This window comes from Giraffa tippelskirchi, chromosome 2, assembly GCF_054371585.1.
Source record: "Giraffa tippelskirchi isolate mGirTip1 chromosome 2, T2T-mGirTip1v1.2.pri, whole genome shotgun sequence".
Lineage (NCBI taxonomy): Eukaryota > Metazoa > Chordata > Mammalia > Artiodactyla > Giraffidae > Giraffa > Giraffa tippelskirchi.
The window spans coordinates 165,807,051-165,831,418 of NC_137276.1; the positions used below are offsets into that span (position 1 = coordinate 165,807,051).

The window sequence follows — 24,368 nt, forward strand, 5'->3', positions numbered from 1 at the left end:
TTCCTATAGGTCACTCCTTCCAGAGGACTTTAAATGCAGGAAAACAACTGATTGCTGAAGAGAGATCTGAATTGGTGGTTATGTCACAGTCTTTCTACCTTAATTTTAAAAATACATTTTGTGTTTATCAATGTTATGCATCCCTATGGTTTAAAAAGTCATTAGCTTTAGCAAAGTTTGTCATCAAAAGCAGTAGTGTCTCATTCTCCATTCATCACCATTTTTCTTCCTGTAGAGGCAGTTTAATATATTTTGCTGATTTTTCAGATATTTTCTTCTATGGCACTAAGTATAGTATGTTTCGTATGACTACGTCTTGATTTTTCCATTTTAGCTATTATCTGTTGACATCCCACTATGGAAGATGAGATTTTAGCCTCTTTCCTTTGTCTCTACTGCATAACCACTTTTCCCATTCCCTGTCCTTACGAGAGACTTATATTGTAATCAGTATTCAGTTTTTCCATTATTGCAACTAAGTGAAGTGCTGGTCACAGTTGAACCTCTAGTAAAGTATGACAATTTTTCATGTTTGTAGTAAAATGCATTCTTTAATCATTTCTGACAAACAGTGCATGGGAAATAAGTTGTTTGAGATTTACATATCTAAAATATGCTTATTCTACATTTATAATTGATTGTTAGTTTAGCTGGGTATAATTCTAGGTTGAAAAAAATTTGAAGGAATTATTCTGTTGCCTTCTAACTTCTACTGTGAATGATGATGTTAACTGTTAATGCCCAAAGCATTATTATTCCTAACCCTTTGCATATGATTCTTATAAAAATATTTAGTTCTCTTTTCACTGAGATTTCTCTTACATTCTTTAGCTCAAAGATCCTTTCTATAGTTCTGCTGGCCAGAAATATTGGATTCCATCAGAATTTTAGCCTTTGCATAATCATATACTTCCACATGAATACCCTTGGGGGTAAAGGAGTAAAAGAAAGAAGAAAAAGGTGAAAATAGGGATCTCATCACTCTCTTCCTGATTTTTTTGCCATAAAGATTGGTTTCTCTCAGAGATTTTGCTCTCTGGGCATGTGGGACAGTTCCCTGATTTGGCCCACCCTTGGGCCAAAACTAGGAGATCAAAGAGAGAAAAAAAACCTCAAAGCCCAGAAAACTCACTGCCACTGTCCATGTCTTTTTCAGGTGTTACCCTCCCTCCCCAATCTCTCTGTTATTTACTTTTCAGGAAGCTCAGAGAGTTGCTGTTTGTATTTCATCCAGAGATGCTAGTGTAGTCAGTGAGAGGGAAAGGCCACCATGCGCTTACTCCATCTCCGCCAGCATCATAAAATTGGTTCATTTTAACTGGTTCAATTTAAATTGGTTCACTGGGGACTAGGAAGTTGTTTGGAAGCTCTGAGTTTGTGGATGGAGTCTGTCAACTTGACGCTCACTGTATGGTGAACTTCATGGATTGTTTAGTTGGGGGAAACTTCAAAGTCAGTATCTTTAAATCTTTCCTCTTGAGTTGGTCAAATTTTGCAGAGAAAGACCCTCCAACTTTCTGTCAAGAATGTGAAGCCTTGGTTTTCCACCTCTGGAAGCCTGTTCGATAAGAGAACAGGGGTCTTCAGTTTCTAGCATTTATATATTCTCATAAGGGCCCTGTGTCACTGATGCCATCCAGCCATCCCATCCTCTGTCGTCCCCTTCTCCTCCTGCCTTCAATCTTTCCCAGCATCAGGGTCTTCTCAAATGAGTCAGTTCTTTGCATCAGGTGGCCAAAGTATTGGAGTTTCAGCTTCAGCATCAATCCTTCCAATGAATATTCAGGACTGATTTCCTTTAGGATGGACTGGTTGGATCTCCTTGCAGTCCAAGGGACTCTCAAGCATCCTTTCCAATAGCACAGTTCAAAAGCATCAATTCTTTGGTGCTCAGCTTTCTTTATAGTCCAACTCTATAGGCTATACTGCTGCCTTTTTGGATCCTGTAACCAGGTAGCATTTCCAAGGGATAACTCTTTGGCTTTTCAAACTGCAATGGTGCCTGTAGAGTTTATTTGTGGTTAAGTATGCCATGCTCAAGTGCTCTTTGCTTCTATGAATGAGATATAGGAGTGAAGATATTTCTTTTTTGTAATAATTACTGAAGAGCCATTTCTAACAAGATAGAAATTCTAGCCATATAGACCTAGAATTCTAGGTTTATGTGTGATGGAGAAAGCTGACTCACTTATATGACCCTGGCAGAGTGGCACAGATATATTTTGTGTCTCATGTAAATATCTACATGTCTTATTTCTATTCTGTTAACATAACAGCATTTTAAAGGATCTTCTAAAAATATGAAGACTATACTTGGGAGAGAGGAAAATCTTCAGGTTATTGAAGATGAACTTTTTAAAAAATTGATTGCTTTGAACAGATCAGAAAATTGATCTCTCCTTAAGAAATATCAAAACATCTATCTTTCAAGAGAAAATGCGCCTTAGCCTATGACTATCAACAGCAAATACAGGCTTCAGGGAGGACTCAACTGGTACATCCAGGGGACTGAGCCAGTTTCATTTAGAACCAGATGGGGATTTGATCTGCTTATTATTGGGGCTCATAGTGTGGTAGAGGTTTAGTCACTAAGTCGTGCCTGACTCTTGCGACCCCATGGACTATAGCCCACTGGGCTCCTCTGTCCATGGGATTTCCCAGTTAAGAATACTGGAGTGGGTTGCCATTTCCTTCTCCAGGGGATCTTTCCAACCTAGGGATTGAACCCATGTTTCCTACATTGCAGGCAAATTCTTTACTGTTGATCCACCATGAAGCCCTAGGGGTCATATATAGCTTCACAAACTTCAGTATCATGGAGCAAACTAGATTTAAATTACCAAAATTTAGTTTTGACAAAGATTGCTGTGATGAGAAACAACATATATTAGTAAAACAAACACAGGCTTAAAGTCAGGTACCCAGGGTTTGAATCCTGGCTCTATACTTACTAGTTGTGGGATCTTGAGAAAGTTACTTAACCTTCTGAGTTTGAGTTTCTTTTATTGGAAATCTACTCAAACACTACCTCATGGTGTTGTAAGGATTAGATTAAATAATTTTTTATAATATCTGCATAGTATCCAGAGCACTATAATACTCAATAAGCATCATCATCATTACCATGTAGATTTCCACTGGCTCTCCCCCCTGTTTTTCTGTTTGGCTACTACATGAGGAAGATTAGGAAGTAGAGCTAAAGCTGGATTTTGATGAAAGAAGCTGTAACAAAAGGCAGTGAATTACATTGTGACTCCTGCCTAGGAAAATGAGAATAATGAACACTTTTGCTCTCTCCACAATCTCTGTCACAACCACTTAAGAAATTTTATTCTTCACTGAGAAATGTCAATCAGAGATGGAGACGATACCAATGGCCCACTGCTAGTAGATGCTCTCTTATTTACACATCACAGGAGGGTGGGTGACTTGCAAGACCTACTCACATTCTCTCACTTAGACCACCTGGAGACCAATATTTCACAAGCATGAACCCCTTTTTTTCCTTGTCATCAATATTTTGTGAGACACGTGATACACTATTTTTCGCTATGCTGTTAAAAGTCAGACTTTTATCCTTTTCATTTTTGAGAACACATTTTTCTAACTAAAGGGGAGAGAGAAAAAGAGAGACACTTGAACTCAACAATTAGTGATTATTCTTCTAAGGAACACATGGAACTTCTTATGAAAATTGACTATATCCTACTCATAAAGCAAGTCCCAACAAAAATCAGGGAATCAGTATCACATAGACCAAATTCTTTAACCACATGGTAATCAAATTAGAAATCAGTAATAAGAAAATATTTTTTTAAATGGACAGATTCTTAGAAAAGTTCAATCTTCCAAGACTGATCCAGGAAGATATAGAAATTATGAACAACTCAATTACAAGCACTGAAATTGAAGCTGTGATCAAAAATCTCCCAAAAAAAACCAAAAGCCCAGGACCAGATGGCTTCACAGGGGAATTCCATCAAACATTTAGAGAACAGCTAATGCCTATCCTTCTGAAACTCTTTCAAAAAATTGCAGAGGAAGGAACACTTCCAAACTCATTTGATGAGGCCATCACCCTGATACCAAAACCAGACAAAAACAACACAAAAAAAGAAAACTACAGGCCAATATCACTGATGAACATAGATGCAAAAATCTTCAACACAATTTTAGCAAACAGAATTCAGCAACACATGAAAAAGCTCATACACAATGATCCAGTTGGGTTTATTCCAGAGATGCAAGGATTCTTCAATATACGCAAATCAATCAAAGTGATACACCATATTAACAAATTGAAAGATAAAAATCATATGATAATCTCAATAGATGCAGAAAAAGCCTTTGACAAAATTCAGCACCCATTTATGATTAAAACTCTTCAAAAAATGGGCAGAGAAGGAAACTACCTCAACATAGGAAAGGCCAAATATGATAAGCCTACAGTAAACATTATTCTCAATGGTGAAAAACTGAAAGCATTTCCCCTAAGATCAGGAACAAGACAAGGGTGTCCACTTTCACCACTATTATTCAACATAGTTGTGGAAGTCCTAGCTACAGCAATCAGAGAAGAAAAAGAAATAAAAGGAACCCAGATCAGAAAAGAAGAAGTAAAGCTCTCACTGTTTGCAGATGACATGATGCTGTACATAGAAAACCCTAAAGATAGTATCAGAAAATTACTAGAGCTAATCAGTGAATTTAGCAAAGTTTTAGGATACAAAATCAATACACAGAAATCACTTGCATTTCTATACATTAACAATGAAAAGTCAGAAAGAGAAATTAGGGAATCAATCCCATTCACCATTGCAACAAAAAGAATTAAATATCTAAGAATTAAATATCTAAACCTACCCAAGGAGACAAAAGAAATTTACACAGAAAATTATAAGATGCTAATGAAAGAAAGACATAAACAGATGGAGAGATAGTCCATGTTCCTGGGTAGGAAGAATCAATATTGTGAAAATGACTATACTACCAAATGCAATCTACAGATTCAATGCTATCCCTGTCAAATTACCAATGGCATTTTTCACAGAACTAGAACAAAAATTTTCACAATTCATATGGAAACACAAAAGACCCAGAATAGCCAAAACAGTCTTGAGAAAGGAGAATGGAGCTGGAGGAATCAACCTTCCTGACTTCAAAATTAAACTACAAAGCTACAGTCATCAAGACAGTATGGTACAGGCACAAAAATAGAAATATAGACCAATGGAACAAGATAGAAAACCCAGAAATAAACCCATGCAGTTATGGGTACCTTATTTTTCACAAAGGAGGCAAGAATATACAATGGGGCAAAGACAGCCTCTTCAATAAATGGTGCTGGGACAACTGGACAGCTACATCTAAAAGAATGAAATTAGAACATTTCCTAACATCATACACAAAGATAAACTTAAAATGGATTAAAGACCTAAATGTAAAACCAGAAACTATAAAACTCTTAGAGGAAAACATAGGCAGAACACTTGATGACATAAATCAAAGCAAGATCCTCTATGACCCACCTCCTAGATTAATGGAAATAAAAACAAAAGTAAACAAGTGGGATGGGATTAAACTTAAAAGCTTTTGTGCAGCAAAGGAAACTATAAGCAAGGTGAAAAGACAACCCTCAGAATGGGAAAAAATAATAGCAAATGAAACAAATGACATAGGATTAATTTCCAAAATACACAAGCAGCTCATACAACTCAATGCCAGAAAAACAAACAACCCAATCAAAAAGTGGGAAAAAGACCTAAACAGACATTTCTCCAAAGAAGACATACAGATGGCTAACAAATACATGAAAAGATGCTCAACATCATTCATTATTAGAGAAATGCAAATCAAAACTACAATGAGATATCACTTCACACCAATCAGAATGGCCCTCATCAAAAAATCTACAAACAATGCTAGAGAGGGTGTGGAGAAAAGGGAATGCTCTCGTACTGTTGGTGGGAATGTAAACTGATACAGCCACTATGGAAGACGGTATGGAGATTCCTTAAAAAACTGGGAATAAAACCACCATATGACCCAGCAATCCCACTCCTACTAAGCATATACCCTGAGGAAAACAAAAAGACACATGTATCCCATTGTTCATTGCAGCACTATTTACAATAGCTAGAACATGGAAGCAACCTAGACGTCCATCGACAGACGAATGGATAAAGAAGTAGTGGTACATATACACAATGGAATATTACTCAGCCATAAAAAGGAATGCGTTTGAGTCAGTTCTGATGAGGTGGATGAACCTAGAACCTGTTATACAGACAGGAGTGAGTCAGAAAGAGAAAGATAAATATCGTATTCTAACACATATATATGGAATCTAGGAGAATGGTACTGAATAAGTTATTTACAGGGCAACAATGGAGAAACAGACATAGAGAAGACTTATGGACATGGGGAGAGGGGAGGAGAGGGTGAGATATATGGAAAGAGTGACATGGAAACTTACATTACCATATGTAAAATAGATAGCCAACGGGAATTTGCTCTATGGCTCAGGAAACTCAAACAGGGGCTCTGTATCAACCTAGAGGGGTGGGATGGGGAGGGAGATGGGAGGGAGTTTCAAGGGGGAGGCGATATATGTATACCTATGGGTGATTCATGTTGAGGTTTGACAGAAAACAACAAAATTCTGTAAAGCAATTATCCTTCAATAAAGAAAAAAGAAAAAAAAAGATAATTAAAAAAAATCTCATACATTTGGACATTTTTAAAACATTTCTACAGTTGGGTCAAAGAGTAGAATCATAGTTGAAGGAAAAAGTACTTAGAGCTGAACAATGAAAATGCCACAATCAGAATTCTGGATGTAGCTAAATTGTACCCTGAAGAGAAGACTGAGCCTTAAATTCTTATATTAGAAAAGCAGAAAGGCTGAGAACTTCAACTGCAGTTAGAAAAAGAACCATAGAAAAGACACATAAATAGTCTAGTTTTTTCTTAGTATAGAGAAAATGCACTTAGTGAAAGAAACAAAAAACAAGAAAAAAGTCATTTTCATGATGTGATGTTGTTAAGTGTTCATAAATGAAGGAACAGAAAACTGGGTCATTACCTTCCAATTTCGTTCAGCTCAGTATAAGCTGAATCAAAATTTTCCTTCCAAGAAATGGTGGCACCATCAGCAGCAGCGTCTTTGGAAGAGAAAGGATCCATTTATCATATTGAGGAAGTCATATAAGAGTAATGAAAAGGTTAACAGAATAGCTCCAACATCACCCCCAAAGCAATTCTCATGACTTAATATGGAATCTAACTCAGTGGGAAAATGCCACAATTCTCTGAAATGTTAACTAAAAAAATACTAGCCAAGGGGAAACTGATATGACAGAGTCAGACTCCCGGTACTATCTCCATAAATGAAGGGAAAACTTGGAACAATCAGAAATGTAACTTCTGGATGTTTTCAAATAGAAATCGGGTAGCAAAAATTAAAAGGGAGAAAAAAAAAAACAAAACACTTCGAAAGGCCTAGAAAAGCCAGTGAGAATCAGGGTTGTAGGAAGGATGCAGCAGAGAGGAAAGGGGAAGAGTTATAAGGCCAAGGAGAAAAGGAACATGCACAGAACAGTCTAAAAACTGCTCGTTCGCACCCCTTTATTCTCGGCATTAATGAGCCTATCTGGTATACTGAATGATTTAGCTTTACCCCAAATATATTAATACACTTGGCATAATCTTTGGCGGCACTACCTTGTTTGATACGTTAATTCCCTGGCAATGATTTATACACACACACGCGCGCGTGCACACACACACACACAAGCGTGCACACCAACATTTGTGTTGTCTGCTGGGGAGCAAGGCTCGCAACAAGAAGCAAAACAGAAGCAGTGGTCGTCCCAGGCGGGACTCAGGGGGCAGCTGGGCAATGAGCAGTCAAGCTGCAGCACGTCTCTTTTGACCTGGTCATCTCAGTCTGCCCACAGCACAGCTGGGCTGAGGCTGGACATGGCTTACCCAAATAGAGTTCTGAGGAAATAAAGAATCAGGACCAAGGGTTCCCAGTGAGTCACAGGCCCCTTGAGAGCAGAGCTGAGCCCAGCTGGCAGTGGGGAGGGCCTGGGGAGCATTTCCGGAGTTAACCGTGGGGGAGGGTGGGGGGCTGCAGCCTGGGGTCCCTAGAGGGTCCACACAGCCCCTCTGGAGACTCTGGGATGCCCTTGACCCAAAGACACAGGTTCACTGTCTTTTAATTTCAGTGACTTCCTCTCCCTACCCCACACAGTCCATTGTCCTGCACTGCCTCAAACTTCACTATTGGGAGATTTCTTACAAAATGTCCCAGGGACCAAGGTGGCTTGATGAGTTCATGAATAGAGGGGCAAAAAAAGAACCAGGTTTGTAAAATACTCAAATGCAGCTAGTTAAATGCATATCTTAGTCATTCAACATATCTACATAAAAATGTATCCACCCTGAAAAAAAGACATTCTGGGAGGGCTGGGGGTGGAGAAATGATACTCATTTTAACTCCAACCTTCGAGCAGGTGGCTTTCCTCTCCCCATTTTAAATTGGTGAGAGGGGCTGTCACTAACTCTGTGAGGCGCACTTAGGCTGGCAGGGGTTCCCAGGGAAGAGGAGGCTTGGTGTTTCCATCATAGAAGAGGGACAAGTAGCACACATGGGACTCATGGCTCCTGCCTGCCCCTCTAGGTGCCTGGCAACACACACAGGTACCCAGGACCAGGTAGGCCTAGGGGAGACATGGGTGGCAGATCTAGCTTGAGCCCCATACTTAATGGAAACATTCTTCATCAGGCCTCTGAAATGTTACTTGACAGAAGCCGACAAGCAAATCCAGGTCACCTCCAGCTCAATGGCCCAGCAGGCCAGTGGGCTGCCAGGGCCGGTGAGCATATGACGGTTGGCCAGTTGTCTTATCTCCACCACCAGGGTGCTGGGTGTGGCTGGGACTCACCGTATTCTGGAAGTCGCACAAATTCTGAAGGCTCGCTGGGAAGGCTGATCCCCCAGGGGTTACTGGCACTGACTCTGAACTGATAAGGACTCCCAGGACTGAGGTCTTCAATGACAAGGTAGGTGTCCAAGGTCGACGCTACTGACTGCTGCCAGGCCTGGGAACCTAGGGCACAATTTCCGAGGAGAGGGAAAGAGAACAGGCCAGAGGCACATTGTTTCAAAGATCTTCAGCAAACAATGAAAGGAAAAATGACACATTCCATTCAAGGGACAGTTATGGTCACTGCCTTGGACCTTGAAAGCCTGTTGGCTAACTGTGGCAGGTCTGGGTTCGGTTTCCTAAGAGACTGAATACATCATGGGCGGTGTTAAAGCAGCTGGCCTGTAGAGCCTGTTCATTTCCAAATGGGCACGTGAGAGAGTGAAAGAGCATGATGAATTTACAGAGGAACACACAGCACATTTTCAATAAGGCCAGAAAAATATATTGTACATTAATAACAAAGTGAGAGAAAACAGGCATTTGAAAATGGAAACAGAATGGAAATGAACATGTACTGGGCACCACGTACATGTAAAATACTGTGGAAAGAGTCTACCCATAATTCTCTCATCCCACGTTGTCACTTAAATCCACAGAAGCCCTATGAGATCGGGAGCATTCGTCTCACTTTACACACAAAGTAACCAAGGCTCAGAAAGATTAGATAACTTTCCCAAGAGAACTTAGTTCATAAGATGAACTTTGACCTGAAGAATGCCAAGGGAAATACAAGCTTGGAGAGACTTGTCTCTCAGCTCAGCATCAATGCCTTTGTGCTGAGTTCAGAGACAGAGTGAACAGCTAAACAAAGAGGTGGACAAATATTTTTATAACTGCAGAGGGTCTCTTTAAGAGAAGAAAGAAGGGTGAAAATAAGAAGAGTAACAGAGAGCAGAGCAAAACAGAGGATTCTGGTTCCAGGTGTAAACTGTTGCTTTCAATTCAAGTGTGTGATTCATCACCTGGTTCAAAGAGTGCTGTTAACAATTAGAGCTACCTGGCAGCTTCTCATTCCAATGAATTCTTCTTGATAATAGTTGTTCCTAACTACTAAGGATATGTATGCACTCTTAGTGTGTAAATGTAACAAAGTTAAAAACTGGACAATTTAAAAAGTGATCTCTAAGTTTCGACCAGGGGTACAGATGAGGGGTGAGGTGGGGTGGCGCATTGCTTTTGCTCTCCTAGTTACTACTCTGGAAGAAAGATCACAGATTAGCAAACTATTAATAGAGAGCTGGGTTCTCGCACCAGCTCTGCCTCTTATGAACCCCAGCTTCATGCTTCTTAACTTTCTTTAAGCTTTAGCCTCATCATCTGTAAAATAGGCCTGATTGTTCCTGTCTGGGTGATCAGACTTGTTAAGCAGGTAAGAGCAGGGGAAGGTACTTTGCCACCTGCCATGAATCATTATCATTTTGGCAAAAAATCTTGCTTGGTGTTTGAGATCAAAGGCAGCTGAAGCCTGGCCTGAGGCCTTGGTGCTGAGTTGGAAGATATGAGAAGGGACAGCTGATATTAGGCATGGAAGTAGACAGTGTTATGACTACGAAGGCCCTCCCTTAAGAGAAAGAGAAGATAGAAGAGGAGGCAGGGGAGGTGGCACACCTTCCTCTCTGTACTCCACGGTGTAACCAGAAATGGTGCAGTTTCCCGTGCTGGATGGGGGCAGCCAGCGGAGGATCACGGAAGTGCAGCTTCTCTCTTGGGCAATGGGGCGGTTAGGGGCCGCTGGAACGCCTGCGGGACAGAAATTACGGTCAAATGCCATTTCTGGAGAACTTGGCATTTATGCCAAGGCTGAAAATCACCTAGAGCATGTGACCTAACCTTTACCTCGTATGTTTCCTGTGACCTTGCACACCAAGTGGTATACCTTTCCTAGGCTAAAGGAGACTGGGGAGACACACCTCGCTGTCGGAATTCTTCCTTGGACTAAATGCTGCATACTGGACAGAAAGCTCAGTGAGAGAACTGTGCTGTAGGAGGCATATAGTAGGGCCCGGACAGCTCTTATCCAAGATTCATTCTGTTCCCATTTGCTGCAATCTCGTTTTGGAACTTTCACAATGCCCCTCTTCTTCCCCAGGTCTCAGGGAGCCCTTGTAATGTCCAGTTAAAATGTTTGACTAACACAAACTCATAGAAAGTAGAACAGTGGTTGTCAGGGCCTGAGGGGAGTGAGGGGGAAGTGGAGATACTTTGTTTCAAGGGTGCAGAGTTTCAGCTTTATAAAATGAAGAGAGTTCTGGAGATGGGTTACACTGCAGTGTGTCTGTACTTCACACTACTGAACAGCACACTTGAAACTGGTGAAGATGGTACATTTTATGTGTATTTTACCATAATTAAAAATGAATATTAAAGCACAAGAAATGTTTGACTAACAAAGAAACTGTACCTTGTACTTTAACGGTAGCAGATGTTGACGCAGTACCGTGGTCGTTTGCTGCTATGCAGGTATAGATACCGCTGTCTTGGGGCATCAGATTGCAGATTTTCAGAGTGATTTCCCCGGAATCACTAGGGACATGAAAAGGATGTCCTTCAAACACCAGTAATGAGACAAGCAACTAGTAAAGGTACAAGGTGTGCTGAGCTGAGTCCTTTGGACCAAGGTCTAGTCCCTGTTTGTTATCTTCTTACACACCTTAGCTGAGCACCTTGCCCTCTATCTCCCCAATTCCATATAGAGGAAGAAAATTCTTGGCATGCCTATCTCTCAAGTTGGTTGTAAATGAGGGATAGTAAAGGAGTAAAATGAGATAAGAATTAAAACATGGTTTGAAATAAAGTCCTATACAAATACTGATCCCCAATATTACTATTACTACCTAAAATATTTGGTCCTAAAATACTTTCAGTCCATAAGCAATAACAAGTGGTACAAAAAATGGAAAGACTAAAGAATGAAAATGTTCAAGTAGTTCACATTCTACATGTGGCACCTTCAAAATAATTGAATGACTTAAGGCAAATTCCTTCACTAAATAACTTTCCCAGTAGTTCCAGCCTGGGGTCCAGGACATTAAAGAGCTGCTCTGAAAGGGTTAAATCCAGAGGTCACAGTCAGTCCCACTCCTTCCTCACTGGTGTGGCATAACATGGTAATGTTCATGACCCTTGCCACACACTGACTCTCACCCTAAGCTCCCTGGGTCCACTGATATTTTAGGATCAGGCCATGGAGTCTCTGCTGGGAATATCATTTCACATGCAAAAACATTAAGCTAAAGGATGCAGTGTCTTGATCCTAGCTGTTTCTTCCATAGATGTTTTTTAAGCATCTAGGGCTTGTTACTGCTTGTCCTCTGTAAGCAGTATTGTCCAAGAAACTTCTTAATTAACGCGGTTTCCCTGGTGACTGAGAAGTAAAGAATCTGCCCGCAATGCAGGAGAACCAGATTCAATCCCTGAGTCAGGAAGATCCCCTGAAGAAGGGAATGGCAACCCACTCCAGTATTCTTGCCTGGAGAATCCAGTGGACAGAGGAGCCTGGTGGGCTACACTCTGTGGGGTTGCAAAGAGTTGGACATGACTGAGTGCCTAACACTTTCACTTTTGGTTCCACCAAGTTTGATTTTATAGTCTTTGTGTGGAAACATACTTGTGGCTGGATTTTCTGTTTTCTATTGTACACTTTGCAGTAGGTATTTTTTTTTCCTTCTAAGAAAATTGTTCTTAATGGAGGAATTGAGTATATCACTGTTTCACGGGATCCCAAGGGCCACAAAGGGTCTGTGCTAGAATAGGTTCCAGGGCAGATCTTCTCTGAGAGACTAAGTAACCTGAACAGGAGCTGCATCCCAGACTTAGCTTCTGGGTACTGCCCGAGGTGTGGGGAGGTGTGGTGCTGATGTAGGGCTGCTGCTTACCAGGAGGAGACAGTGTATGTAGCTGAGCTGTTGTCAGTGTCAAGGATGTTCTGGTCTGGACCCTTCCAAGTGATGGTGGGCTTTGGCCGCCCACAGACTTTGCACTGCAGTGTCACTGTGTCCCCAAGCAAGCAGGTCACATCCACTAAGGGCACGAGGAATTCTGGCGCCACTGTGGTCAAATCAACATGACATAAATTTGCATTATTCAGAAGAAACAGAACAAAACAATTATTTTAGAACACAACCCTTTCATTCCCCACCCATGCTGTGTAATGATTCAAACAATCTTCAGCTTAACAGAGCAGAGTCCTTGTGTTCTGTGAAAAAGTATTTTTAAAGTACCGTGCCACGTTAAGGCGCTTCAGTTGTGTCCGACTCTGTGTGTAACCCTATGGACTGTAGCCCACCAGGCTCTTCTGGCCATGGAATTCTCCAGGAAAGAATACTAGAATGGGTTGCCATTAATAAACATTTAGTTTTCAAAAAATTAGGAAATATAGATTTAAAAAAAGAGAAGACAATCTCCATGATGTCATCACTCAGAGGTTACTGTGAACAGTCTGGTATATATCCTTTTAGATTTTATAGAAATATATCTTTTCCCATTATACACATTGCAAGTTGTGGTCTTTTTTATATCACTGTTTATCCTAAACATTTTCCTTGTCCATAAGGACAGGACTACATGACCATTGTTTAAAGATGCTACCTCAGTGCTGGATTTGCCATAATTTATTTAGCCAATCCCTGTGTAGTCAATTCTGTCACTTTTTAACTTACCTTCTTGGATGAAATTTGGATTTAAGATCTGAAAAACATAAAGAAACAGAAAATTGCTTAAATCCTAAGCTACTTAAAGAGAACAGGAGACTCATCATAGTGACCAAAATGAAAGTACAATTTGGGGCGAGAAGCCTTGAGCCCAGCCCCTGTAGTTTGTGACCGTAGCGCTATGGCAGTAACAACAAGGGCACCTGATTTACCTTCCCATCTGCTCTGTTCACACTCCCTCTGGCAGCTGGGGCCCCAGGAAGGTGTACTGACTGCAGAGCTGGCCTTGCTGTCCTCTGTCACTTGCTCTTCCTCCCTATTATATGCATGAAAACCCATTCTCCTCCACCTTGACATTCACTCAAGCATCATGATGGCACTGATTCTTCCCAGAATTCAGTTCAGTTCAGTTCAGTCACTCAGTCATGTCCGATTCTCTGCGACCCCATGAATCGCAGCACGCCAGGCCTCCCTGTCCATCACCAACTCCCGGAGTTTACCCAAACCCATGTCCATCGAGTCGGTGATGCCATTCAGCCATCTCATCCTCTGTTGTCCCCTTCTCCTTCTGCCCCCAGTCCTTCCCAGCATTAGGGTCTTTTCCAATGAGTCAACTCTTCCCATGAGGTGGCCAAAGTATTGGAGTTTCAGCGTCAACATCAGTCCTTCCAATGAACACCCAGGACTGACTGATCTCCTTTAGGATGGACTGGTTGGATCTCCTTGCAGTCCAAGGGAGTCTCAAGAGTCTTCTCCAACACCACAGTTCAAAAGCATCAATTCTTCGGCACTCAGCTTTCTTCACCATCCAGCTCTCACATCCATACATGACTACTGGAAAAACCATAGCCTTGACTAGATGGACCTTTGTTGGCAAAGTAATGTCTCTGCTTTTAAATATGCTATCTAGGTTGATCATAACTTTCCTTCCAAGGAGTAAGCGTCTTTTAATTTCATGGCTGCAGTCACCATCTGCAGTGATTTTGGAGCCCAAAAAAATAAAGTCTGACACTGTTTCCACTGTTTCCCCATCTATTTGCCATGAAGTGATGGGACCAGATGCCATGGTCTTAGTTTTCTGAATGTTGAGCTTTAAGCCAACTTTTTCACTCTCCTCTTTCACTTTCACCAAGAGGCTTTTTAGTTCCTCTTCACTTTCTGCCATAAGGGTGGTGTCATCTGCATATCTGAGGTTATTGATATTTCTTCCGGCAATCTTGATTCCAGCTTGTGTTTCTTCCAGCCCAATGTTTCTCATGATGTACTCTGCATATAAGTTAAATAAGCTGGGTGACAATATACAGCCTTGATGTACTCCTTTTCCTATTTGGAACCAGTCTGTTGTTCCATATTCAGTTCTAACTGTTGCTTCCTGAGCTGCATACAGGTTTCTCAAGGAATATTCAAAAACAGAGGAACTGACATCTATTAAAGTGGAAGGGTGCTGGACAAGAATCCAGTCATTTCCTCCCAGCAGTTAAATGCAGAGTTTGACTGCTTGAGGGGAAAGGAAAGTTCCACTTCTTCATCCTGCCCTCCCAGAACTCCTCCTGTGGCCCAAGTCTCCATAGGCAGCTTGAAAACCACAGAACCACCCTCCCGGCTGCCTTCGTGAGGAAATGGAGACTTGGGCTGCCCTAGTGCTGCACTCAATATGCCAGCAAATTTGGAAAACTCAGCAGTGGCCACAGGACTGGAAGAGGTCAGTTTTCATTCCAATCCCAAAGAAAAGCAATGCCAAAGAATGCTCAAACTACCGCACAATTGCACTCATCTCACACGCTAGTAAAGTAATGCTCAAAATTCTCCAAGCCAGGCTTCAAGCAATATGTGAACCGTGAACTTCCAGACGTTCAAGCTGGTTTTAGAAAAGGCAGAGGAACCAGAGATCAAATTGCCAACATCCGCGGGATCATCGAAAAAGCAAGAGAGTTCCAGAAAAACATCTATTTCTGCTTTATTGACTATGCCAAAGCCTTTGACTGTGTGGATCACAATAAACTGTGGAAAATTCTTCAAGAGATGGGAATACCAGACCACTTGACCTGCCTCTTGAGAAACCTGTATGCAGGTCAGGAAGCAACAGTTAGAACTGGACATGGAACAACAGACTGGTTCCAAATAGGAAAAGGAGTACATCAAGGCTGTATATTGTCACCCGGCTTATTTAACTTATATGCAGAGTACATCATGAGAAATGCTGGACTGGATGAAGCACAAGCTGGAATCAAGATTGCCAGGCGAAATATCAATAACCTGATATGCAGATGACACCACTCTCACGGCAGAAAGTGAAGAGGAACTAAAAATCCTCTTGATGAAAGTCAAAGAGGAGAGTGAAAAAGTTGGCTTAAAGCTCAACATTTAGAAAACTAAGATCATGGCATCCGGTCCCATCACTTCATGGCAAATAGATGGGGAAACAGTGGAAACAGTGTCAGACTTTATTTTTTTGGGCTCCAAAATCACTGCAGATGGTGATTGCAGCCATGAAATTAAAAGACGCCTACTCCTTGGAAGGAAAGTTATGACCAACCTAGATAGCATATTAAAAAGCAGAGACATTACTTTGCCAACAAAGGTCCGTCTAGTCAAGGCTATGGTTTTTCCAGTGGTCATGTATGGATGTGAGAGTTGGACTATAAAGAAAGCTGAGTGCCAAAGAATCGATACTTTTGAACTGTGGTGTTGGAGAAGACTCTTGAGAGTCCCTTGGACTGCAAGGAGATCCAACCAGTCCATCCTAAAGGAGATCAGTCCTGGGTGTTCATTGGAAGGACTGATGTTGAAGCTGAAACTCCAATACTTTGGCCACCTCATGGGAAGAGTTGACTCATTGGAAAAGACCCTGAAGCTGGGAAGGATTGGGGGCAGGAGGCGAAGGGGACGACAGAGGATGAGATGGCTGGATGACATCACTGACTCGATGGGCGTGAGTTTGGGTAGACTCTGGGAGCTGGTGATGGACAGGGAGGCCTGGCGTGCTGCGATTCATGGGATCACAGAGAGTCGGACATGACTGAGTGACTGAACTGAACTGAGTGACCTGTCTGGTCATATGGCTGGTTGGTGGAGGCTCTGCTGGTGCCCTTTGTACATACCAGGCTGTCTGCCATGTGACAACATGGAGCTCACAGAAGGGAAAACCTTCCAGTCCACTGGCCATTACCCCTTCTTGAGAAGATGATTGCCTTGATTTTTCTCCCATCTTTGTATGACCTCTAATCCTATAGTCTAGGTCATAAAGCTGGATGGGGTGAACAAAACCTGGGCTACAGAATAGAAGAGGCTGGTGCTCACTTCTTTTGTTTTATGTGATTTTATCCTAGTCATTTAAACTTTACTACCATTACTTTCCTTCATTATAAACTGGGGATAAATAATACCTAGTACAAAGTGTTATCATGAAGATTAAGTGACACCATGTATATTGCACAATGCTTGACAAGTATTCAATGACTATTTAAATAAAGATTATCTAATTCTGATCATCTCCCTTCTGCTAAGAGGCCTATTGTTGCAGTGGCTTATCTTTAATAGTTTATCTTGCAAAATTCTTCTCTACTTCATAATAAAGGCAGGAAGCTTGTGTGCCTGGCAAACTGCTCACTGGGGCACTCACACTTATCTCCCTGATTTACCCAAGTCACAGGTCAACTCGGTTTCTGTTTGGTTTTGCCTTATACAGGCATCCATCAAGCCCTTTGGAAAAAGATATTCCTCCTCCAAGTTCCTCTCTGCAAACCTTTTGCCTGCATCTACCTCTAAGGTTTTTCATGAAACAGGCTGCAGGAAACTGCTGTAATCCTTTGTCCTGGAGCTGAGTGTCTCAAGATTCTGACCACCACAGGGCTCTCTGCTAGTCTCCAAGGCTGCTCACACCACTGCCTTGCCTGCTTTTAAACTGGTGGTTCTCACTCCTTGACCCAGGTGGCTTTAAAAACACACAAAAACCCAATGCCTGGGCCTTATGCCTAGAAATTCTCTTTTAATTGGTTGGGATCAGCAGCTTTAAAACACAGGTGAATCAACATGAAGCCCATTGAGGAAGGCTGCTAAAAGTTACCCTCAATCCAAGGAAACCAATCTCGGATAGACCAGTTTACTGCCCCTGAGGTTTTTCTGGGTGGGGTCGGGGGTGCATGGGCATATGGTAAAGGGACTGCTTTTCCCAAACTTCTGAAACCCCATCTACGTGAGGAGACCCCAGACCATGGTAGGAGAAGTGTGAAGAGTTGCTCCAGTTGAAAAGGTAACTAAACTACCAGTACACTTGATGGGCAGCACAGCATCATTTGCAGGGGCTGCTAAAGCCAGAAATTGATCCACCTGGCTTAGGTGAAGTGGGAGGATGACATGGAATCAGTCATTTCACAGTCAAGGAAAACTAGGAATATTTCCTAAACATTATCAGTGGTTTTCTCAGCATGATGAGATGGAGAGTGGCTGTCCCCCCATTCAAAAAACACTGCTTGCTTCTCTCAGTTCAGTCACTCAGTCGTGTCCAACTCTTTGCGACCCCATAGACTGCAGCACACAGGATGGTGTAAGATTTTGTGGATACAGAGATACTAAGACATAGGCTCTGACCTCAGGATTCATAAAACATCTGAACATTGGGTGATTTTTTTTTCTTACATGGGCTTGTCAAATATTCTGCAGTCATTATGTTTCACTTTTGTAATAAATTTTTAAAGGAAAAAATGGTTCAGTCAGAGGTATTAGACTGTAAGTTCTTAAAAAACAGGGACCATATTATTCATCTTTGTACCTCAAGCCTCTAGCCCCCAGTGTGCCATGTAATGGGTATTTAATACATATTGGTTGAATGAATATTTGACCGATGTCCACATTTCAGTTCTCCCATGAATTTAGGACTGATTTATACATAATATCTGGAAACAGGACCAAAAGATCTATAACACTGGAGTCTGTTTTTAAACACAATAGAATGCAAACTTAAAAAAAAATGATTAAAAACAATAAAATTCATGGCCTCTGAGAGTAGGGTCTTAGGCATATGGGATGCATGAGGGATTGTAAACTCTAGGAGCAGACGGAGCATGTAGTATCCAGACTCGAAGCCAGACACACTCTCTTGCCTTGAACAACATTCCCAAGCAACTGAAGCCTCAGTTTTATCTGTAAACTGGGGATCATAATGCCCACCTGGAAAGCTGTTTGACTGAAGGGCTCAACCTATTTGATGATGATTTACTGAGCTTACTGTTGGTTAGTGGTGGTGGCCAGCAAGGGGGCAAGGCAGAATGCCCACTGCCCTCCTTGAGCCAACGGTCTAGTGGGAAAGATGAAGTTAAATGACATGCAGTGTCTAGGACGGTGCTTGGCTGATGTCAATAAGCCTTCAAGGAACACGAAGCACTGCCCTCTCCCTCCTCCTACCCCAAATCAATCAGAAGGATTTGACTCTAGGGTCAAAAAGATTTGGGAATGCTGCCAGCTTTGTTCAATGGCCTGTATTTCCCATCTTGATGGGAATCCACAAGGGAGCAAGACACCGAGTCCACGCCAGGAGTCTGAGAGCTCTCAAATGGCAGTTTCCTATGTTACAACATTTAAGTGGGGTTTCATAAACCTACACTGTGGCAGTGCTTTATAAACATCCCAAACTGCTGCTTAGAGAGTTTACCTTATTCCCCTTTCTTGTCACAACCCCAACTGTGTTAAGTATATTATTAAACACAGCAGGCATTGTTTAAAAAGAAAATCCTCCTAGCTTTGGTGTAGACCTTAGCGGGGACTTTGGAGAGAAAGGCTGCCAGTACGGCTTAACTGCAGGTTCTTTATCTGGAGGCAGCTTGTGGAAGGCATCTCTCTTCATGCCGCTGCCCTTTGGCCGGCCCAGGTGTTGCTGATAATGGTAATACCATCACTGATTTGTTTAGCCTTTCATAGTTGGCACAGACTACTCACAGACTCCTTCATTTGCTCCTCCAAAGCCCTGGGAGAAAGTGCTGAGTAGTTGTTACTTATTCCCGTTTCCAGAGGAGACAGGCAAGTTAAGTGTAACAGTACAGAGACTGATGGGGAAATGGCTCCCAGAGCTTTTTCCACCTTGGCGTTCAGTGCAGAGGCAAGGTCTTGGGAAAAGCACTGGGAGACTTTGCCATCGAAGTCAAAGGACTGCCTGCTGACCTTTGCTCCATGTCCCATCTCTACCCAGTTCTCCTCTACAAACTTGTCCAGCAAGAACAAAGAGCCTGAAAAAAAATCCATCCTAGTGTTTTTCTGTGACTCTGGATTATGCCCATAGGGGATTCCTTCCTTGTTTTCTTCTATTTTGAAGCAAATCAGAGTATTGACTGGAGGAGGGTCATGACAACCTTTCATCCTGTAGCTTCATATTTATCTGTGGTTCCCTATGGACCACAAGGCCCATGCAGGCAAGGGCCATGTTTCATTCACTGTCATTGCCTCAGAGCCTAGCACAATACCTGGCACACAAGTGTTCCACTACTATTTGTCAAATCAATGAAAAACTGAAATGACAGGGTCCTAATTTTGGGGAGGAGAGTTGAGAAAAATGCCTTGCTGTGAACTTGGAGTGTTTTTCTATTTCCATTTATCGGGAACATTGCTTGTTCTGAAATCTCATCAGTCAGTCACGATCTGAGATTTAGCCGATAGTGATCTTCCCCTCTTCTCTGCTCTTCCAGAGGTTGGTCCCTTTGTCTCTGATCATGTGCTGCCATCTGTCATCACATCTCCCCTGCATGTTAAGAGCCCCACCAGACTTGTGAACCCTTTTGAAGCCATAACCTGTTCATGTATTTTATGTACTCTTTGTCATGTTGCTTGACATAGCAGAACAAGTAGAATTTGTTAAATTAACTGAGGTCACTCAATGAGTTTAGACTAGAACTTAGGTTTCCTTTCCATTAGATACTACCTTGTCTAATGATCACAGGTGGTGTGGGAAAGGACCTGAGGTATCAGACTGGGACTCGAAGGGTTAATTGTAAGGTGAACACATTTCTTGAAACCTAATGCTTTCCTTCCTCAGAAACAGTCTGGGAGCCCATGTAAAGTGGTGGCGGGGGAGAGATCTGGATTCCAAAATGGAAGCGGAGGTGGAGGGAAGATGACGTTGTTTATATGAAATGCATGTTCTCTCTGGGAGACCCAACTTCAGGAGGAGGAGGCTGGTATAGATCATGCGGGAAAGGGCTGGTTAGGAACCTGGTTACGTATGAACAGCAGAGGGCAGCAGGTGGTAGTGGGTCCTCCTAGAACCACCACAATTCGGTTCATCAGCAACTCAGTTTCTTCCTTCTGGAGAGAATTCCAATTGCTTTCTTGATTTTACTTTAAAATGGGAGGGCAGTGAGGTAACAGGAAAGTATTACAGGTGAAATCAACCAGCAATGAATAATAATCTGAACTTTGAGCAAATCTGGAGTTTATTTTTCTTGCCAGTCAGTGTCCAAGATTCTGACTCGAAGACCTGAGAGTGAGGGTGAAATCCCATCTGTCTAGAAGACCGGGTGTCAACTGACTCCAGAAGAAAAATACCTCTTTCTTCTAAATCCCTCATCACCTCTCACAAAACACAGTTCAAAACTATACATCGAGAATGCCGAGGGAGTCAAAACAGTCAAACAAAACTCAAATCAAATGTCCTAAACTCAACTCAGATCTACCTTGAGTGAAATATAATTCCATTCTCTGCCTCCTCTTTCTCTTAGTGTTTGTGTCAAGTGAGTCTGTGTTCCAACAAGGAAAGAAAGGGATTTTTAGATGATGAGATTTGGCAATAAAATGGACAGATGACAGAAAAACAGTGTCTAAAAGTTGAGGCATGATTTCTGGTTTGGAGGTTTAACCCTTCATGTTTCCAATCTGGGGAAACCAGACACGATATTCTATTTTTTTAGTCAACATTTCTCTAAATATTTAGAAAATATTCCTATTTCTTCTCATTTCTAAGAGGGCATAAGCTGAAATTTAAAAAATACATAAATGCAACACAATCCCAGAGAACAGAATTCTCTTTGAACTATCCTTACCTCTGAAATATTTTCATTATCATTTAGTTCTAAGTACTTTTTCTTCAACCGTGATTTTTTCCTTTGACCCAATTTTAATAGAAATGTTTTAAAATTTACAAATATATGAAATTTTAAAAAATTATCTTCTTGTTCCTGGTTTCTACAAGACTGATTCCTTAATTTTCGCTGGGATTTGCTTTACGGGTAGTACATGGTTGATTTTCACAAAAAGTTCCATGTGTTCCTGAGAAGAACATATATGCACTAACTATTGGGTAGAGTCATGTCTATGTGTGGAGCACATTGTTTCATGGGGATTTCTAGTCCAAAGTGAAAGTCAAACCAGAAATCGTACCTCAGTCTTGTCCGACTTTTTGCGACCTCATGGACCATACAGTGCATGGAATTCTCCAGGCCAGAATACTAGAGTAGATAGCCTTTCCCTTCTCCAGGGGATCTTCCCAACTCAGGGATCGAACCCAAGTCTCCTGCATTACAGGAGGATTCTTTACCAGTTGAGCCACAAGAGAAGCCCAGGAATACTGGAGTGGGTAGCATACCCTTTCTCCAGGAGATCTTCCTAACCCAGGAATCGAACCGGGGTCTCCTGCATTGCACGAGGATTCTTTACCAACTGAGCCATGAGGGAAGCCCCTTCTAGTCCAAATCCCTCTCCTATTCTTCAAGTTTTGCTTTAAGAACATTGTGTTCTCAAAAATAAAAGGGATAAAAATATGACTTACACAGAATAATGAAAAAAGATCTATCCCCTGTCTCACAAAATAGTTGAGGAGAAAGGAACTAAAAAGGTGGTTTATTGCGTGCACATACCGGTCTCTGGTGTTCGCAAGTATGCACGGGGTACGGGTTGCAGTGGTGGTGTTATCATTTCCCTTCCGTAACTCACGTGGAATCTACAATCTTGACTTTGAATATTCAAAACCTTTATGCATGAGTGTCCTGAGGCCTCATCCCTTAATGATTTGACCTTGATCATATCCCAATCCCCCAAACCTCTTTTACTGGGGAAACAACCTCCCAGAGTCTGGACCCACAATAGGTTACGATGTGCTCTGAGGACAAGGGCCAGAGGAAGACTGATTTGTGGATTCCCACGCCCAGTGCCTCTTCCCTGAGGTCCCTGAGCTGAACACACAGCTGCTGTCATCCCTGTTTCCCCTACCAGTCATTCCCTGCCTTTCACTAGCACCCCTTTCTCTCCCTGTCCTGCCCCTTAGAGTGCCACCTTCCACTTTAGGTCCACTGCAACAGCCCTCCAATGGGCCTGCCTGTCCCCACTGTGTTCAGTTAGGTGCCAGCTACTTCCTAAAGTCCAGAATGAATCATCTGGACTCTGCCCAACAACCTTCGCCTGCTCCTCACTGTCCGCTGGATCAAGTCCAGGCTTCCTAGCAAATCCCCCGGGGCCTTCAGAGTCTGGTTAAAACTCACCTGCCAGGCTTTACTTCCTACCACTCTTCCCACATACCTAAACCCCAGGTACCCACATAGCAGTCTCTTCCATATGTGCTAGGCACTCTCAAGCCCCTTACTCACCCTTCACACTTCTCCAAGACTCTTCACATCCTATCAGTCCCTCCAACCCAGCCCCTGACATGGTATGAAGCCAATGACCATGCTCACAGGCATCCTGGGAGACAGGTTGTGAATGCACAACCTTGGGATAGTTACTTAACCTCTCTGCTCTCTCACCTGTAAAGCAAAAACAATGATAACAGTACCTATGTCATGGCGCTGTTGGGAGGAAAGGACTCAGTATGGAGCCGGATACATAGGAAAGGCTGATAAACAGGAGCTACTATTACTAGCCCAGCCCTGAGTGGGTGTTAAATATTCACTGAATGAGTACCTGAATGGCTCTATGACCCCACAGAGCAGATTTCAGAGTTTCCTATATAACAAAGGCATTTAATCAAAGCCACTTCCCTCCATGTGACAGCACAGGGAGGGGCCTGATTTACATAATTTGTTGGCCCTCTATAGTACTCACTGCAATGCGAGTTTAACACAACCAACTTGTGTTAAACTGAATTGACTAGGAAATTATGTTGAGCGAGCCTGTAGGTGGACCTTGACAGCACGGGGTGTGGGCAAGGGAGGTGGTGGCCTCTGCTGGCTCTTAGAGCGACTTCTCCTGGGTCAATAGCACCTCATAATTTCATCAGTGTATGTCACAAATGAGATGGGCTAGGCTTCCAGATGAGGGTGAGGGTGTGCTGGGTGACTATTCTGACCTGAAAAAACAATTCAGATGTTTCCGGCTCTTGAAACTGGACCTCTTTCCTGGCATTTATGGCTGGACTTCTGAGTCACTGGGAATGGGTGTGGTGAGGGCAAATAATTACCCCAACTGTCAAAGGATTTAAAAAGTTGTTGAGGAAGAAATTCTCCTCCAGCAAGCAAATGTGCAACAGGGGACGGCCTGAAACTGACCTTAAGAAAGGAACTGAGGCTCACTTGGGGAGCAGACTTCTTCTCTATCACATGTCAAGTCTTTCCTCTCAAAGCACCACAGTTAAGACCTGCTATTTCTATCCATTGTATGACCATGATCTTTCTGAACCTGTTTCTTCTAGGAGGGTAAGAAAACCCCATCTTCACCAAACGGTTGGAAGGAACAGAAAGCATAGCAGACGTGACTATGCTGTGGAAGATCTTGTAGTGAATTCTCCTGGGAGAGAGAAACACTAGCT

General features: G+C 42.3%; 1 protein-coding gene across 4 annotated transcripts in view; it reads right to left on the bottom strand.

The window, feature by feature from the left end:
• Nucleotides 1–24,368, bottom strand: part of KALRN (kalirin RhoGEF kinase) — a 683,494-nt gene that overhangs the window by 6,704 nt on the left and 652,422 nt on the right. For all 4 annotated transcript variants that reach the window (XM_081571703.1, XM_081571704.1, XM_081571705.1 and 1 more), the window contains 6 exons: nt 13,655–13,682; nt 12,872–13,043; nt 11,398–11,519; nt 10,605–10,736; nt 8,952–9,116; nt 7,085–7,163 (listed from right to left, as the gene is read on the bottom strand). In XM_081571703.1, coding sequence (XP_081427829.1) covers nt 7,085–7,163; nt 8,952–9,116; nt 10,605–10,736; nt 11,398–11,519; nt 12,872–13,043; nt 13,655–13,682 — 698 coding nt within the window. The remainder of the gene's footprint in view (nt 1–7,084; nt 7,164–8,951; nt 9,117–10,604; nt 10,737–11,397; nt 11,520–12,871; nt 13,044–13,654; nt 13,683–24,368) is intronic.